This window comes from Pristis pectinata, chromosome 2, assembly GCF_009764475.1.
Source record: "Pristis pectinata isolate sPriPec2 chromosome 2, sPriPec2.1.pri, whole genome shotgun sequence".
NCBI lineage: Eukaryota > Metazoa > Chordata > Chondrichthyes > Rhinopristiformes > Pristidae > Pristis > Pristis pectinata.
Window position 1 is genome coordinate 95,345,643 of NC_067406.1, and position 17,387 is coordinate 95,363,029.

At 39.7% G+C, this 17,387-nt stretch overlaps 1 protein-coding gene across 20 annotated transcripts in view; it reads right to left on the minus strand.

The window, feature by feature from the left end:
* The window catches only part of ank2b (ankyrin 2b, neuronal), a 781,056-nt gene that overhangs the window by 171,291 nt on the left and 592,378 nt on the right, over positions 1 to 17,387 (minus strand). For all 20 annotated transcript variants that reach the window (XM_052010179.1, XM_052010168.1, XM_052010170.1 and 17 more), the window contains 4 exons: positions 16,058 to 16,156; positions 15,858 to 15,956; positions 10,625 to 10,723; positions 8,747 to 8,944 (listed from right to left, as the gene is read on the minus strand). In XM_052010179.1, the coding sequence (XP_051866139.1) occupies positions 8,747 to 8,944; positions 10,625 to 10,723; positions 15,858 to 15,956; positions 16,058 to 16,156 (495 nt within the window). The remainder of the gene's footprint in view (positions 1 to 8,746; positions 8,945 to 10,624; positions 10,724 to 15,857; positions 15,957 to 16,057; positions 16,157 to 17,387) is intronic.

Below are 17,387 nucleotides of genomic sequence, written 5' to 3' on the forward strand. Positions count from 1 at the left end.
TCATGATTTTATACACCTCTATAAGATTGCCTTTCAGTCTTCTACACTCTAAGAAATAAAGTCCCAGCCTGTCCAAACTCTCCCTATAACTCAGTCCCTGAAGTCCTGGCAACATCCTTGTAAATCTTTTCTGCACTCTTTCCACTTTAATAACATCTTTCCTACAGCAGGATGACCAAAACTGAACACAATACTTCAAGTGCAGCCTCACCAGCGTCCTGTACAACGGCACCATGACCTCCCAACTTTTACATTCAATGCCCTGACTTATGAAGGCCAGCATGCCAAAAGCTTTCTTCACCACCCTGTCTATCTGTGACTCCACTTTCAGTGAACCATGTACTCCAAGGTCCTTCTGCTTTACAACACTCCCCAGGGCCCTGCCATTCACTGCAAAAGTCCTATCTGGATTTGACTTTCCAAAATGCAATACCTCGCACTTATCCGAATTAAACTCTATTTGCCATTCCCCAGCCCACTTACTCAGTTGATCAAGATCCCCCTGTAATTTTTGGTAACTTTCTTCATTGTCCACTATACCACCTATTTTAGTGTCACCTGCAAACTTACTAACCATGCCCTGTTCATTCTTGTCCAAATTATTGATATAGATGACAAACAACAATGGGCCCAGCACCGACTTCTGAGGCACACCACTAGTCACAGACCTCCAGTCTGAGAAACAACCTTCCACCATTACCCTCTGCTTTCTACCATCGAGCCAATTGTTTATCAAATTAGCCAGCTCTCCCTGGATTCCATGCGATCTAACCTTGCAGAGCAACCTACCATGTGGAACCTTATCAAAGGCCCTACTGAAGTCCATATAAATCATGTCTACCATCCTGTCCTCATCAACTTTCTGGGTCATTTCATTAAAAAAACTCTATCAAGTTCATAAGACATGATCTCCCATGCACAAAGCCATGCTGACTACCCCTAATCAACCCTGTCTTTCCAGAAGTACGTATACCTTATCCCTCAGAATCCTCTCCAGTAACCTACCTACCACAGACGTTAGACTTACTGGCCTACAGTTCCCAGATTTTTAGTTGCTGCTCTTCTTATATAAAGGCACTTTTGCTACCCTCCAGTTTACTGGCACCTCACTTGTGGCTAACGATGATTGCAAGTATCTCAGCCAGGGCTCCCGCAATTTCTTCTCTTGCCTCACACAGTGTTCTTGGATATACCTGGTCAGGCCCTGGAGATTTGTCTACCTTCATACCTTTTAAGACATCCAGCACCTCCTCTACTGTAATGCAGTATTTCTACCTATCTACTTGTGTTGCCACTTTCAGGGAGCTATGGACTTGCACCCCATGATCCTTCTGTGCATCAATGTTCCTAAGGGTCCTGCCATTTACTGTATACTTTCCTCTTGCATTTGACCTTCCAAAGTACAACAGCTCATTCTTGCCTGGATTATACTCCATCTGCCATTTCTCTGCCCATAATCTATATCCTGCTGTAAAATTGACAATCTTCTTCACTATCCACAACTCCACCCATTTCTGTATCATCTGTAAACTTACAAATCAGCCCACTACATTTTCGTGCAAGTCATTTATATATATTTATATTTATATATTTTACAAAAACAGACATCCCAGCTCTGATCCCTGTGGAACACCACTGGTTACAGACTTGCAGACTTTCACCACTATCCTTGGCTTCTACGGCAAAGCCAGTTTTGAATCCAGTCTACCAAGTCACCGTGAATCCCATGCAGCTAATTTTCTAAATCAGCCTACCATGAAGGACCTTTTCAAGTGCCTCACTAAAGTCCATAAAGAAAACATCCACTGCCCTACCTTCATCAATTGTCTTCATCACCTCCTCAAAAATTCAATTAAGTTTGTAAGACATCACCTACCCTGCACAAATCCATGCCTACTATCAAATGTGAATAAATCTTATCCCTAAGAATCCTCTCTAATAACTTCCCTACTACTGATGTGAGGCCGATAGTTTCCTGGATTATTCCTATTGCCCTTCTTAAAAAAAGGAACAACACTGGCTACTCTCCAGTCCTCTGAGACCTCACCTGTGGCTGGAGAGCATACAGAGATCTCTGTCAAGGCCCCAGCAATCTCCTCTCTTGCCCCTCTCAATAACCTGGAAGAGATCCCATCAGGCCCTGATTATTATTCACCTTTTATGTTCTTCAATAGACCCAACACCCCCTTCTTCTTGTTCTCAACATACACTAGATTATTATGTCACCATCCTCCATGCCCTTGGTGTATACCAATGCAAAGTACTCATTTAGTACCTTGCCCACATCCTCTTGCTCCAGGCATAAACACCCTCCTTTATCTTTGAGAGGTCTTACTATCTCCCGAACTACCCTCTTGTTTTTTATATATAAAATGCCTTTGGATTTTCCTTAGTCCTACTCACTAAGGACATTTCATAGCCCCTTTTGGTCCTCCTAATGCCCGGCTTGAGTTCATTACTTTTTTTTAAGGGCCCTGCCTGATTTCAGCTTCCTAAACATTACATATGCTTCCTTTTTTGTTGATCTAAAATAAAGTGAGGTTGGTACACATTCCAAATGAAACAAGTTAAGTTTCCAGAGTCCAGGAGCCATATTGAGAAAATTGAGGAAGAGTGAATTAGCTGAAACTGTTAAAATTAACTGGTTTAACAATATGCCCTGTTCAATTGCATTTTAAACTTTTGGACAAATGACCATCTGCTTATTTGGAATATAAGTCTGTAAATATTGTGTTTATCAAATATTCAATGCATAGAAATGAATAGTTCATTGTCTTTCCTCTTTCATTTTCTTTTATAGCTCTTTATTCCTTTCCTTCAGGAAGAACTTTGCAAAGCTCCTCTGGCTGGCACATGTTTGAAGTTTGCATGTTCTCCCTGTAACCAAGTAGATTTTCTGTGGGTGCTCTGGATTCCTCCCACGTCCCAAAGGCGTGCGGGTCGGTAGATTAATTAACATTAAAAAATGTGCAGGTGAGTGGTAGAATCTGGGGGAGTAAATAAATGGGATTATATGATGTAACTGAGTAGTTATTGGTCAGCGTGGACCCAGTGGGCCATTTTCTGTGCTGTATGAATTTATACTCTATGCCTATTTTGCCATGAAGCTTCAACAAACCAGAGGTGGCATAGGGATGATTTTTCAACTTGCAAAAATTGTTTGCTGAGGCTTCACATTTACAGCAATTACATGTGAAATTAGCCACCTGTTTTCTCTTTATGTGTGCAATTTACTTTATGCAGTATTTCCTACGGCATTATTTAATTGTGAGCCACAACATATGTTTCTCCACCAAACCTCCCTCCCAGCAAGCTTTTGAGACTAATTTAGTACATGATAGTCATTAAATCTACACTTAGAGCTCACAAATCAGTGTTCCATTGGCATAATTTCTCTGCTTGACTTGGGGAGGGTACCACCATTTAAACATCTGAGAAAAATCAGCATTAGCCAGTATAGTTACAACATGAATATTTAAATCAAGTTTATCTTCAAACTAATACACATAGTAAAGTCAGTTAATGGTTAAATTATGAGATCAGAATTTTCTGCCAAAATAACGGCAAAACTAAAGATACTCATTGGTATGTGAGCGACAGTAATTAATATTTAAAAGTGTTTGACTAAGTTGCGCTACTCCAGTCTTCGCACTGTGAAAACAGCCTCTTATTTTTAGCTTCCCTTTTATTAAAGCAAAAACTTTCTCTATTCACCCATTAATTGCCCACTAAACCTCCCAGCAAAAGTTAAGGACTGGACTTTGTTCGGAAATGCCACAGTTCTACTCTGAGCTGTTGGCAACTATCTGCATAAGTACTAGCAAGTTTGGAATCCTGATGCAAATGTGGAAGTCCCGAACTTGTTTACCTCTCCCTCTTTCACTCTGCACTAACCATATGGCTACATGCAGAAATCCTCTTGCAGTTGGCCTGAACTCAGTCATTTGTGAGTGCAAATACTGATGTGTAAACAGCAGCTCCTTGCAATTAGAGCACGACCTTGCTCCATCAAGCCTGTTCTATCAAGGCATCTAAACAGGTTGGGTCTGTATTCTTTGGTATTTAGAAGAAACCCCAAAGGGGAATGGCAATGTAGATGTTGAGATGTTTTCACTAGTGGGAGAGTCTCACATGAGGACTTAGTTTCAAGATAAGGGGCTGGTTATTTAAAATTGAGGTGCATAGAAATCTCTGAAACTCTCTACCCCAAAGAAAAACTCATTAAAAGTATTTAAAGTGGAGGTAGATAAAGTTTTGAAAGATTGGGGGATTGAAGGCTATGAGGATTGGGCTAAGAGGAATTGAGACCTGGGGCAATAATCATATTGAATGACAGGGGAAGCTTGAGGGACCAGGTGACCTACTACTGCTCCTATTTTCTTGTGTTCTTTGAGTTCCTGTGTGGTATATTTTCTTGTGTTCTTTGAGTTCCTGTGTGGTAGCTAGCATGCAAATGGTATCCCGCATTGAAAGAAGTCACGCACAGACAACGTCCACTCTTCAATATCAAATTTGGGGTGTGGAACATCAGGGTCCTGAACTGCCCATCTCATGGACAGTCCCACTAACGACAGTCCTGAACAATGCTCGATTATCACAGCCCGGCAACTCAGATGCTAACATATTGACACTGCTGCCCTGACTAAGAAACAATGGGCAGCAATGTGAATATCCTGTCATAAGATTAGGAATGTTGTCTTCATGGTGTGTGCTTTTCTCTCAAGAGTGATATAGTTTGGTGGTTCAGGGACTCTCCCTCCAGGATATGATCATTTCATGACCTCCTGCTCATCCATATGTAAAACCAGTACTTTATGTTCATCAAGACATAAGCCCAATCCTGGAAACTTTGGATGAGGTCAAGGAGGTCCTTGGAAAAATTCTGGCCTATGTCCTAGAGGAGGATAAACTGATCATCCTGAGAGACTCCAATGACAGGGTTGTTAAAGAGCAGGGAAACCCAACTTCAGCAGAGTCCCCATCCTGATAAACTGTTTGCAATACAGTCTAATCATAACCAACATTTTGTTCTGCCAGAGTTTATAAGATCGAATTGCAATACCTGCCAATCCAGGCACTAGCACAATTTAGATTATGTTCTTGCCCGGGCTAGAAACTGCCAGAATGTCTGTATTACCCATGCTACAACATGGACTGATGACTGTGGACCACCTAATCTGCTTGTTATCTCCACCAGACTGGCCTCAGAGCAATGATAGCACAATAAGATCAATATTGAAGGACTTGCAAAACATGTCTTTCTCAGATGGTGCCTCGCTGACAACCTGATGATCCCCACCAATTGAGGCCATGGAGTGCTCACATTGTTTGGGATTGTCCTGATGCCCACCACTAATAGCACCTGTGAAGAGGCTTTTGGCTAATCTACCAGAAGACACCAGGGCTGGTTTGACGAGAAAGACCAGGAGATCCAGGTGCTAATTAGTCACAACTGCAGGTGTTCTGATATTGGAAACTCCAGCAGGCTTTGAGGGAAAACAACAACCCCACAGGCACCAGAAGGCTATGGTCCAGCAGAAAGCTCAGATGTTGGATTTGACACAGTCGGCCAAACAACTCACTGATAACTATGACATGTACAGATGCTTTAAGAATGGATAAAAGTTTGTCAAGGACAGAAAGGCATTCAATGCCTGCTGGGCTGAACTCCTCAATAATGATTCTGAGAGGCATAGATTGGGTAGACAATCAGAGTCTTTTTCCCAGGGTGGAAATGGCAAATACCAGAGGGAATAGCTTTAAGGTAAGAGGGGGAAAGTTTAAAGGAGATTTGCATGGCAATTTTTTTTTACACACAGAGAGTAGTAGGTGTCTGGAATGCACTGCTGGGGGGCAATGTTGTTTAAGAGGCGTTTAAGACAGGCACCTGAACAGGCAGGGAATGGAGGGATATGGATCATGTGCAGGCAGATGGGATTAGTTTAATTTGGCATCATGGTTGGCATAGGCATTGTGGGTCGAGGGACCTGTTCCAGTACAGTACTACTCAATGTTCTATGTTCAAGAAAGATAAATCCAACTGCGGTAACTATGGAGGGGTCTCTCTGCAGTCTGCCACAGGGGAAGTTATTGCCAGGGTTGACCCAGACACTAAAAAGCTGCTCGCCAAGTCACGGTGTGGACTCAACCTCTAGAGGTGCAGTGGATTGACCTTCACCATGACATAACTCCAGGAGAAATTCTGGCAGCAGCATCAGTATTTCACGTCATCTGTCCTGACTTCACAAAATCTTTGATGACATGAATAGAAGATGACTGGAGCATCCTTCTTACATTTGGCTGCCCACAGAAATGTGTCTGCATCTTATGTCTGCTACATGATGGAATGCAAGCCCTGTTCTTAACCAACAGGCCCACAACTGATCCAATCTCAGCACAGAATGGCATCCAGCAAGGCTGTGCCATCACTTTAATACTTTCCTCAATCTTTCTCACTACAACGCTGAACCAAGATTCCTGCTGCAGTTGAACATACAGTTCATACAGGATGAATGGTTAGGAGTTCAATCTACATCATGTCCATTCCAAAATCAAGGACATTCCAACTTCAATTATCAAGCTTTAGTATACAAATGGTATTTGATTTGCACATGGTTAGATGGCCAAGGACCAAGTTACCGTTAGCAATAAAAGGTTGCTGGAAAATATGATCAGCCCCACAACCTCAAGAGCTACCTCCAAATGATGACAGACATTGATGATGAAATTTCAGGACCCATATGTCAAAAGATAGGCTAGCCCGTTTTTAATCACGATATAAATCCTATATGTGGCTTCTCTGACACATATATTTTGGTCCTGTCCTCTTTTGGAAAAATATTGGAAAGACATCTTTAACAATATCTCAACTGTATTGAATATTGATTTACAACTGTACCCTATCACTGCAATTTTTGGATTACCAAGGATAGAGTCTGGCCATTTATCTGCTTCTGCTTACCATATGATTGCCTTTGTCACATTAATGGCCAAATGATCCATTTTGCTTAAATGGAAGGATCCAATACCCCCTACTACTTTTCAATGGTTCTCTCAAACTATATCACGTCTAAACTTGGAAAAAATTAGGAGTAGTACTGTTGATCCTTCGCTTAAATTTGAAGACACTTGGAGTCCATTTATTCAATACTTTCATATGATCTAGATCCCTTTTCAATAACTTTTCAATTTAGAGGAACGGAGTTGATGACATAATATCACTCTGTTTCTATTGAGAAATTTTAGTCCATTTTTTTTTCTTTTTTTTTGTCTTTTCTTTGAAATTTTCTTTTTAGTTTGGTTTGATTATTTACAATTTTTTATTGATTTCGGAATTTTTTTTTCTTTTCATTTATATACACAATAAATCTTTTTCCTTCCTTTCTTTTATATTATATTCATCTACTAAGAGATCGTGAGATCTAAACATTTTTTAAAATATTTTATGATTCTTTATGATTATCTATGCCATGATTGTTCTCTTGATCTCTTTGTATTACATGTACAATCATTGATGTTATATATTAATCTGTATTAATTTGGAAACTAATACAAAGATTGAAAAAGAAAGAAAAAGAAATTCACCATCACCTCTCGTGTGATAACACTGCATTGGTTGTGTGAGGAAAAGCATGTTTGAAGATCAAGACCTGTATCTGGCAGAAAGCTCTTGGTCTACTGGGCAGCTTTTTAATATGCTTCTGAGATACGGACAGTATAAAATTAGGTGCCGAAAACACTGTCTCCACAAAATCATCCAAATCCATTGGCAAGACAAACTAACAAATATCAGTGTCCTCCCATAGGCCAACATCCCCTGCACTGATGCTTTAATTACAGCCAGTCAGTCTGATGGGAAATTTCATGTGCCCAACTGCTTGCCCTAAACTTTATTCTTAAGAAAATAGTTAAGTCCTGTGCAGTGGGATTATCTCCCATTTATTATTGCCTAGCCTACCAATGATTTACAGTTTTTTTTACCTTTTATCTTCTGGAAAGGTGAACTTTTGCACTCTTTGGTTATCTTGAAATTGGTAGTAAACATACATACTCAGCACAAAGAAAATAAAAATCACTCTGTGATGCAGGTGTCCTTCTGATTGAGGAAAACTTTGATATTTTTGTTGTTAAATCACATCAATTAACTTCCAATGTATTATAAAGTTCTGCTTAAGATTAAATTGGAGACATCTGTCCTCAGTTAACGAAGGAGAATACATCATTGAATTGTAAGTGGGAAGATAGCTGCAGCAGGTAACAAATAATTCAAGGGAGCAGTAATCAGTAAAAGAAGCAGTAAAACATCAGGAATGGGGAGATAAACAGATTGCCTCACATACGATCTGATAAGTTGCTTTGGCCTACAACTAGGAATTGTCAAACTGCCAAGGAGAATTTTCCAACCTCATTTGTGAAAGAAACTCATTTTAGAGGCAAGAGGAAGAGAAAGTGAGATAACTAAAGTGACAAAGAAATGTTCCATTCCTTGGTGGATCATGCCTAATTACAATATCCAGAAAATGCCTGTAAAAAGACCATTAATTATCTTTATCTGTTACACCAGGATATTCAGTCCACACAATCTAAGATGCTTAAAGCTGAAAAAGGACTTAACATGTCAGAGTTTGAGCATATGACCACAAAATTTTCACAGCAATGAGTCAGTTATGGTTGTGTGGTCTTATTATGTTGCAGATCAATATCAGGTCATCACTTCTTCCTCTCTATGAAAGAAATGATGTCTTACCTTTGTGGCCAATGAGTGTGAAGCACCTGCCTCAAGCAAAATGGAAGCAACATCTTCCTGCCCCTCCCTGGCAGAAATGTGCAGTGGGGTGTAGCCATTAGTAGTGCATGCATCTGGAAAAGCCATGTGCTGCAATAGCAGCTGCACAATTTCAGTTTTACCCAGCCTCGAGGCAATGTGTAAAGGAGTTTGATCCTCCTGCGGAATTAAACAGCACAAATATAAAATGTTGTTTATTCATTGCAGTTTTATATATGACATTTTAAACAGAATCCATACCACAAGTCTATTTTTGCAAATATAAAAGCCAGATTTAAAGAATTCTTAGAATGGTAAATAGATACATTAAGAAATGACATTTTTTGAATAGTTAGTGGTTTGAAGTCACTCTGTCCATGCTCCCTGTGGGTGAATGACAAACCAAAAGTTGTATACCAAAGTATTCATTTTATTCAAATCTTAAATGCAGAACATCACATTAATATTCCTTACAGTGAAACTGCAGCAAGATATCCGTGGGAAAGTCTCGTGCCTGATATTTACAATTGTCTATTTAGCTTCTGCCAGGCGAAGAAATTTTAAAATCTGACCTTCAGTCATTACTGTCTGCAGATTAACTTGATCAGATTCGTCCTGTTTTCTGGACAGATAATTTTATAGAAACGGGGATTGTAAATTCAGTTTCCTTTCTTAACACACTTGCTCACAAGTTACTGAACAACACCAACAGGGGGTCGATATTTTTGCAGCTGAAACTGTTCCACTGAATCACAGTACGGAGAAAAAAGTCAGCAACAGCCACATTTGGAGAAATATAAATTTCTGAAACCTGCTGACATTGACAAAATTTTCTTTTTTGATCAGAACTCAGAATTTAGTCACAAAATAACATGTAATTTTGAGCTACATGTGACTAATTACCCTAATTTTAAAGAAACTGTCTGGATTTTTGTTCAAAGAGCAAAGGATGCGTTCTTCAGGTTACTCAGTAAATCAACCTTAGCATCCACTCAATATATTGACTTGCGAATAAATTAGAGCAATGGCTTGCAATAAAAACTAGAAAGTAAAACTAAGTACAGTTTATGAAAACTCAATAATTGAAAAAAACCTTCAAATAATTTTCTTTCATTTAAGTGCCACATTGGTTGAGAAATTGCAGCAACCTCACCTTTCAGAGGGTTGGTGGACTGAATGATTTATTTTCAAACGACCCGAAATAGCTCACAATATGTAGTGCATGCATCATAACCTGTCTGCAGTATTCAAAATCTATTTTATAAATCATAATGAAAGGTAGTCAAATGAAAATTCTATTATTGTTTTCCATTTGTATTACCTCAATGTACTTATGTTTTGAAATGATCTATATGGATAGCATGCAAAGTGAAGTTTTTCACTGTATCTCGGTATGTGTGACAATAATAAACCAATTACCAATGAAAAGTCTGTACAGATACCTACTTTGATTTTCCTATTGACGGTTCCAGTTGCCATGGTTAATCAGCTAACATAGACTTCCCCATGATATGAACACAACTCTTATGGAAATGAGGGAATGGAATAAGAAAAATTAATGATTTCACATCTTCTTCACCCTACTATTGTGCCATGTTCCAGTTTTCCCTCCAAATTCTGGGAGTGTAGTGGCAGTAAAATGGCTGAATTGGAATGGGAATGGGTCCTGTTGCTTTCTTGCTAAAGTTTCAAAGGCCTGTTCACCTGACAACTTGGCATCAGCATATAAAAAGATGTGTTTTTAAACTTAAGTTTGACATTCTTGAACTACGCAAGGCCTTTACATCTTAGATCAATATCAATATTGGTAAAGGCATCATTAATAAACACAGTGTTGTGCTATCCTACCAGGATGCCTACCCTGGCTTTTGCATCCACCTGGGCTCCATTGCGCAGCAGGCAGCGCACTACTTCCACCTGTCCAGCTCGTGCAGCCATGTGCAGTGCGGTTTCTCCACGCTGAAGAAAGGAAAAGAATTCATGAACAGATGGAGCAAAGCACTTGTAGATATGGCAGAGAACTCAGGCTCTGTAATGCTATGAAACAAACCATCAAATGTAAAAATATTTAACTGCTGAGTTGTTTTTTAAAAATCACCATAAATAGAATCAGGATACTTAATTGAGATAACTCAGTAAACATAGAAGTTGCTGGACTTTTCAGTTGAAATCTCACAGATACCTTAGTCTCATTGTGTAATACAGCACGGAAACAGGCCCTTCAGCCCAACTGCTCCACGCCGACCACAGCAACCTCCCTGCTAGTCCCAGTTGCCCGTGTTCGGCCCATAACCCTCCAAGCCTCTCCCTTCCATGTGCCTATCCAAATGCCTCTTAAATGTTGCAACTGTACTCGCCTCGACCACCTCCTCTAGCAGCTCATTCCAGCCACCCACCACCCTCTGTGTAAAGAAGTTACCTCTCAGGTCCCTTTTAAATCTCTCCCCTCTTATCTTGTATCTATGCCCTCTAGTTTTGGATTCCCCATCTCTGGGGAAGAGACTATGACCGTCCACCTTATCCAATGATTTTATAAACTCCTATGAGCTCACCCCTCATTCTCCTAAGCTCGAAGGAATAAAGATCCAGCGTGGCCAACCTCTGCCTATAACTCAGGCCCTCTAATCCAGGCAGCATCCTCATAGATGAAATTTCTTTTCTTGGCACAGATTAAGGATTGAATATTTACTAGGCCAGGCGACATAGACTGGGTAATGGGATGGGGTGGGAAAGCTGCAAGACCAGATTGGTCCATCCCCCTACCTGAGAAGGTAGTTAGGTGTGCGAGGAGGAGCAGCAGTCCTTAGGCTTGAAGAATAAGGTGAGGTGGTTGGAGTTAGGCTCTGGCCTGGATTGGAGAGCTTGCTGGACCAATCGCAGTATATATCTGACATCCTGGAGAAAGATGGTTTCCAATGGTGGGTTTCTTGGGTGGGGCTGGAAAGGGCTGGGGAGAATCACTCACGCTATTTCTGGATCTCGGATAGTTTTGTGAAGACGCGTGTCTTCCCCCAGCTCCGCTTCACCCCATCCCCCTCCCTCATCCATACCCCCAAGGCTGAGATTACCTCGCTGTAACTGCCAGCTTTCCCAACACCTGGGAACCCACCACCCAGAGAAATAATCTGAAATGCAGGTTAAATTGGAAGCTTTAAAACAAGTCACCCCTCGTGGGGGCTGCCCGTCTCATCTCCAATCATATCAGAAGGTAGGAAGGTTGGAATCAACTTTGCAAAATGCTTAAATTTCTCCTCCTTTAAACCTTCCACCTGCACCCAATCCTACACACTTAGCAATGCTATAGTTCACAAGAACACAAGAAAATGGGAGCAGGAGTGGGTCACCATGCCCCTCTAGCCTGCCTCACCATTCAATATCATCACCACTGATCTATGCTGGCCTCAATTCCTCTTTTGTGCCAGTTCCTCATAACCCTCAATTCCTTGATCTTACAAATATTTACTTATCTCTACCTTAAATATATATAATGATCTGACCTCACCTTTGGGGGCAGAGAATTCCAAAGATTCATTACCCTCTGAGAGAAGAACTTTCTACGCACATTTTAAATGACCATCCCCTTATTTTGTAGCTATAGCCCCTTGTTCATGACCCCCCACTGGTGAAAACATCTCAAGATCTATCCTCTCAAGTCACCTTGTAATATGTTTGAATAAGGTCTCAGTGCTCAAATAGGCACAAAATGTCGAGCATCTCTTGACAGGACATCACTCTCATCCCAGGAATTAGCCTGGTGTAATCCTTTAGACTACCCCCAATGCCAGTATATTCCTTTTTAGGTAAGGGGACCAAAACTCTGTAAGGTTTTGATACAAAACTCTGACCAAACACCCTGTACAACTGTAACTAAGCCTCCTTATTCTTAAACTCCAACCCCTTTGCAATAAAGCCCAACATACCATTTGCCTCTTAGCTACATGTCGGACCTACCTTCTAACTTTTTTATGATTCCTGCACTGGAACACTCGATCTCACATATCTCACAGATCTGCTTGATATCACATTAAACTTCATTTGCTAGTTTTCACCCAATCACTCAATCTTTCTAGATCCAATTGCAAAATCTCAATGTCCACATGCCCTTCCATCTATTCTCATATCATTGGCAGACTTGGAAATCTTAAATTTCATTCCCTCCTCCAGGTTATTGTTGTAAATATTGAAGGCCAAGTACTCCACTAGTTACACCCCTCCAGCCTAAAAATGACCCATTTATTCCAACTCCTTGTTTTCTTTGTGACAGTAGTTTGCATCTATGCTAACATACTCCCTCCAATATCTTGGGAATTTATGCACCAGCTTCTTACGTGGCACCTTTGTCAACTGCCTTTTGGAAGTCTAATTACACAACATCTACAGGTTCTCCTCTGCCAACTCTCCCTGTCATTCGACCCTAAACATCCATTCTTTAGAATGACGAGTTGGTGAAGATCTCAAGAGTTTCACATCAGTTTTGTAATAAAATGTTAACATACAATAAAAATAAATGGTCTAGAAAGATAATGAATCATTGACCTCACTGCGGTGATACAACTGTTTTCTAGCCATAATGGAACAATGTTTTACCAGTCAATATCCCACTCTCCTCTCACAACGAGTCTGGGTGCCCAGCTATTCTATGGCAATCAAACAAATTGCATTTCAAGGTGGCTCCAATCATTTAAAGCAAGCTTCATTGAACAGCACAATACTGGCACTTCCCAACTTTGGCAGTTTTCCTCCATTTGTTTTTATTGTTTTCTTTGTATGTATATTCAATGTTTGTGAATAGTAAACTAGAATGGGAACCGGCAAAAAGTAGCCATAGTTATCCTGGAGACCATTTACTCATGTCCTACTTATTCCCTTCAAAAAATCCCATGAGTTCAAGCTCTTCTGCTTTGCAGCAATATATATATATAATATATATATATATATATATATATATAATCTGTTGTGCTTCTTGATTTGCAGTTTCCTTGAAATGAATGGTGCCAGCAGAAGCCATTGCCTGAAGTTGTCTGTCAGTGGACCATTATTGATGAAAATACTCTAATGAGTTATTCATTGTTAGTTCAATCACACATCAATTATGGTTTGCTTCCTCGAATGTTCCGATCATACCACATTCAATATTAATGGAGAGTAGTTCTATTCCCATAATGTATTTCAAAGGATGATAAACCTATTATTCATACTGCCTACGGTGAAATGGTAGAGTTCTGCTTTGGGATATGAAAGCAGATTAAAGCCTAAAAATTCATCTGCACCATTCCTCCAGTGTTAAAATGGATAGCGATCTCACCAATGCTGTTTCAGAAGCTCTAAAAAAATTGCAATATTTGTTTCTGCCAATTCCAAAACTACACCAGTGGTAAAGCTACTGTTTCACGAACAGTGGGTGTCAGGGAGTGAATTTCATGTATCAGTATCATCTTTCCTTGCAACTCTGAATTCAAGAACTACATTTAAAGGAGCACATCACATTCAACCAGCGCACCTTTAGATACTGGGAAATATTGGCAAGGATTGATTGCATGATACAATGAGGGGATAGAGTTGACATTCTTCCTGGGAGACAGAGGAACACACACAAACTTCTTAAGACCTATGTGTACAGGACACAGCCTCCATGTATAGAGACCGGGAATGGAAAGAAGTTGCTGAGGATGTTTCTATAGGGACCTAAGTGCCCTCTATGAATGAAACCATTTTAGGGTCTTGCAATGCAGCCAAGTGTTCCTTTCAGATGTGAATAGAGAAGTTGCATTTATCACTAACAGGTTCCCTGTGTTGGTAATAGACCAATTCTTACAACGCAGCAGTGGGCAGCAAGGTGTAATCAGTGACATTTTTCAGCAAAGACAGCCTGCAAGAATCCTGAGGCAAGGTTTCCAAGAGTGAGGGTGGCAGTGACTTTGGCTTTTGAGAGCAGTGCAGATTTATGTTTGTCTGGTATTGGAGGTTTATCTAGTAAGCACAAGTAACTACACCGTGTTCCAAGTCAGGGTCACCCTAGCTTTCAGAAACCTTGCCTCAGGAATTTTGCAGACTGCCGCTGTTGAAATATGCCACAAATGACACTTTGCTGTTTACTGCTGCATTGCAAAAGTCAAGGAAAGCACTGTCAGTAAAATGGAGAACCATCTATTTTTGGTAAAGGCATATTTGATTATATCTCCCTTCATAGAGGGGCACATGACCTTACAGTCACCTCCCCGGTATATTTCTGCCATATGCTCCACCCATTTTTTTCAAATGTCTTTTTCAACTTTATTATTCTTTTCTGATTTGATGAACTACTTTCTCTTTTGGAAGGCAGTATTAGTGGCTATTTGATTTTGAACATGATCCTGCTGAAATAGTGGGATCTCAGTTTGTGCCAATCTACTTGAGGTTGTATTACTATGACCTCTAGAAAGATGAGTCTGACTTTTAAATAACACTCAGTGTTAATGCCTTCAGCACTTACAATACTGGTCCTTCTATGAATGAACAGTCCCAGTCATGATTCAGACAAATGTGACTGATAATCTGGCCAGAAATTAATTGTGGGATTAAGACAACTGCTGATGCTGTTCCTAGGGAACACAAAATTCTTGCACCAAAAGGTCAATTAATGACTGGTGCAAAAGTTGTTAACACAGTGTGTCAATGTGACTTTTCACCATGCAATGCCTTTTTAGGTCTTCTGCAGACAAATTTCCAGGCCTTAGTTTTTAGGGGGCTCTAGGTGTGATTTCTGTATTTTTAGTAAAGTTCCAGATGTATTATTTGATGCAACATCATGCTTAAATGAAGCTCAGTGTAATAACATTATCTAATCTGAAATTACAACAAAAAAACTATTTTGGGTTCTTTGGCTAGTTCTTTCTATGATAATTAGAAAGCCAACCTTACTTCTGCTTGTGAACTCTGATTATTTGTGGATGGAAGATACAAAGGAAAACTTCAATCAGATATATCAACTGCACATGTGCCCTCATTGTTTTAAGCTTTTAAAATAATTTTAAAGCATGTATTATAGAAGAATTTATACAAACCCAGGAATTCTGTATCATATTTTCTTTTGGTTAAAGATAGCCATACTCACAATATTAGAAACATCTGGAGATGCTCCATTCTGCAGCAAAAGGAGGACTATATTCAAGTGGCCCATGAAGGCAGCCACATGTATTGGTGTAAGGCCAGACTGTGAAACAAAACAATAGCAGTTTACTTCTCTGAAAAGGCTGCAATTTGTTTTAATTGATGTGACAGAGGCAGTGATTAAATATTAAAACTTTCTTCTACCTCTGTTATGGCTTGGATTGAAGCCCCATACTTCACAAGAAGTTCCATGACTTTAACACGGTTTTTCTTACATGCAATATGCAGTGGGGTAAAGCCATTCTGTATAAAAAAAGCAACCAGGTTAGCAGTCACATCAAACATGCAGAAAGTAGTCACTCCAGGATCATGCATTTAAATCTCAAGACCTTACACAAATGTCATGTAAGAATATTTAAACTGCAGCTCAGTCTGAGCCTGCTTGATACAGAAATGAATCCAACAAAGAATCATAGCAGGTTTATGCTCTCTTGCCCGACAATGAAATATTAGGGCCAGAAGTAAGTTGTGCATACACCTGTCTATAAGCATGCAGTCCTTGCCAGTAAATTATTGATGATATGAAAAAAAACATATTCTCAAAACACATCAAAACTTTTCTCATACTGTTTAAAGCAATGTATCTTCAAGAGAATCTAAATTTTCTTCCCTTTGGAATCAATCTCAGACACAACACCAGAATGGTCACTTCTGTGACACTGCAAAGGGGACCTGTCACTAAATTTATTCATTTATCTCCCATGCACTGACTGAATGCCATCGTGAGCATTGACTGTCAGACCTCCCATTAAATATATCACCATGGTACTGGTGCACATTTTATGCTGTAGTTCTATTTTAGCTGCAACATTGTTCACTACTTTAAAGGCTGTTTCTTACTGAAAGAATAGTTAAATAATTTAACAACATTGATCTCCATAATAATTAAAATTGTTGTGGTCTGATCTTGATTTCTTGAGTTTGGATCCAGTAGTTCATTACTAAAGAACACAATCCACACATAAAGACGGGGAACAAATCACAACAAGGAAAAGAAACGCATTTAAAATAGTCTAATGATGATCACACTGTACAAATTCTGGCAGATTAACAACGTTCTGTTAAATTACAGAGTAAATATAAAAACACACCAGAACAGATTACATATTTCCACAATCCTTGGTTACATATATTTTAACTGATCACTCCTTAAAGAATGACTCTGTCTGGAAGGTAAATTGGAAACTGATGAACATAAGAAATATCAGGCAGAGGCCAATCAGCCTTTGTGTCTGCTCTGCTATTCAATAAGACCCTGGCTGATCTTTTACCACAATGTCACTTTCCTAAATTAACCTATATCCTTGGGTTTCCTGAATATCATTCTCCTCATATGAATCATCCAGCTTTCAAAATATCAAAGGTCATCAAAGGTAACCATGATGTAACCAAGTCAAGCATGGATGAGAATAGTTATCACAATTGATTGGGGCAGTGATAAATCTTTCCAAGCTCCTGTTAAATTTTCTTAGAT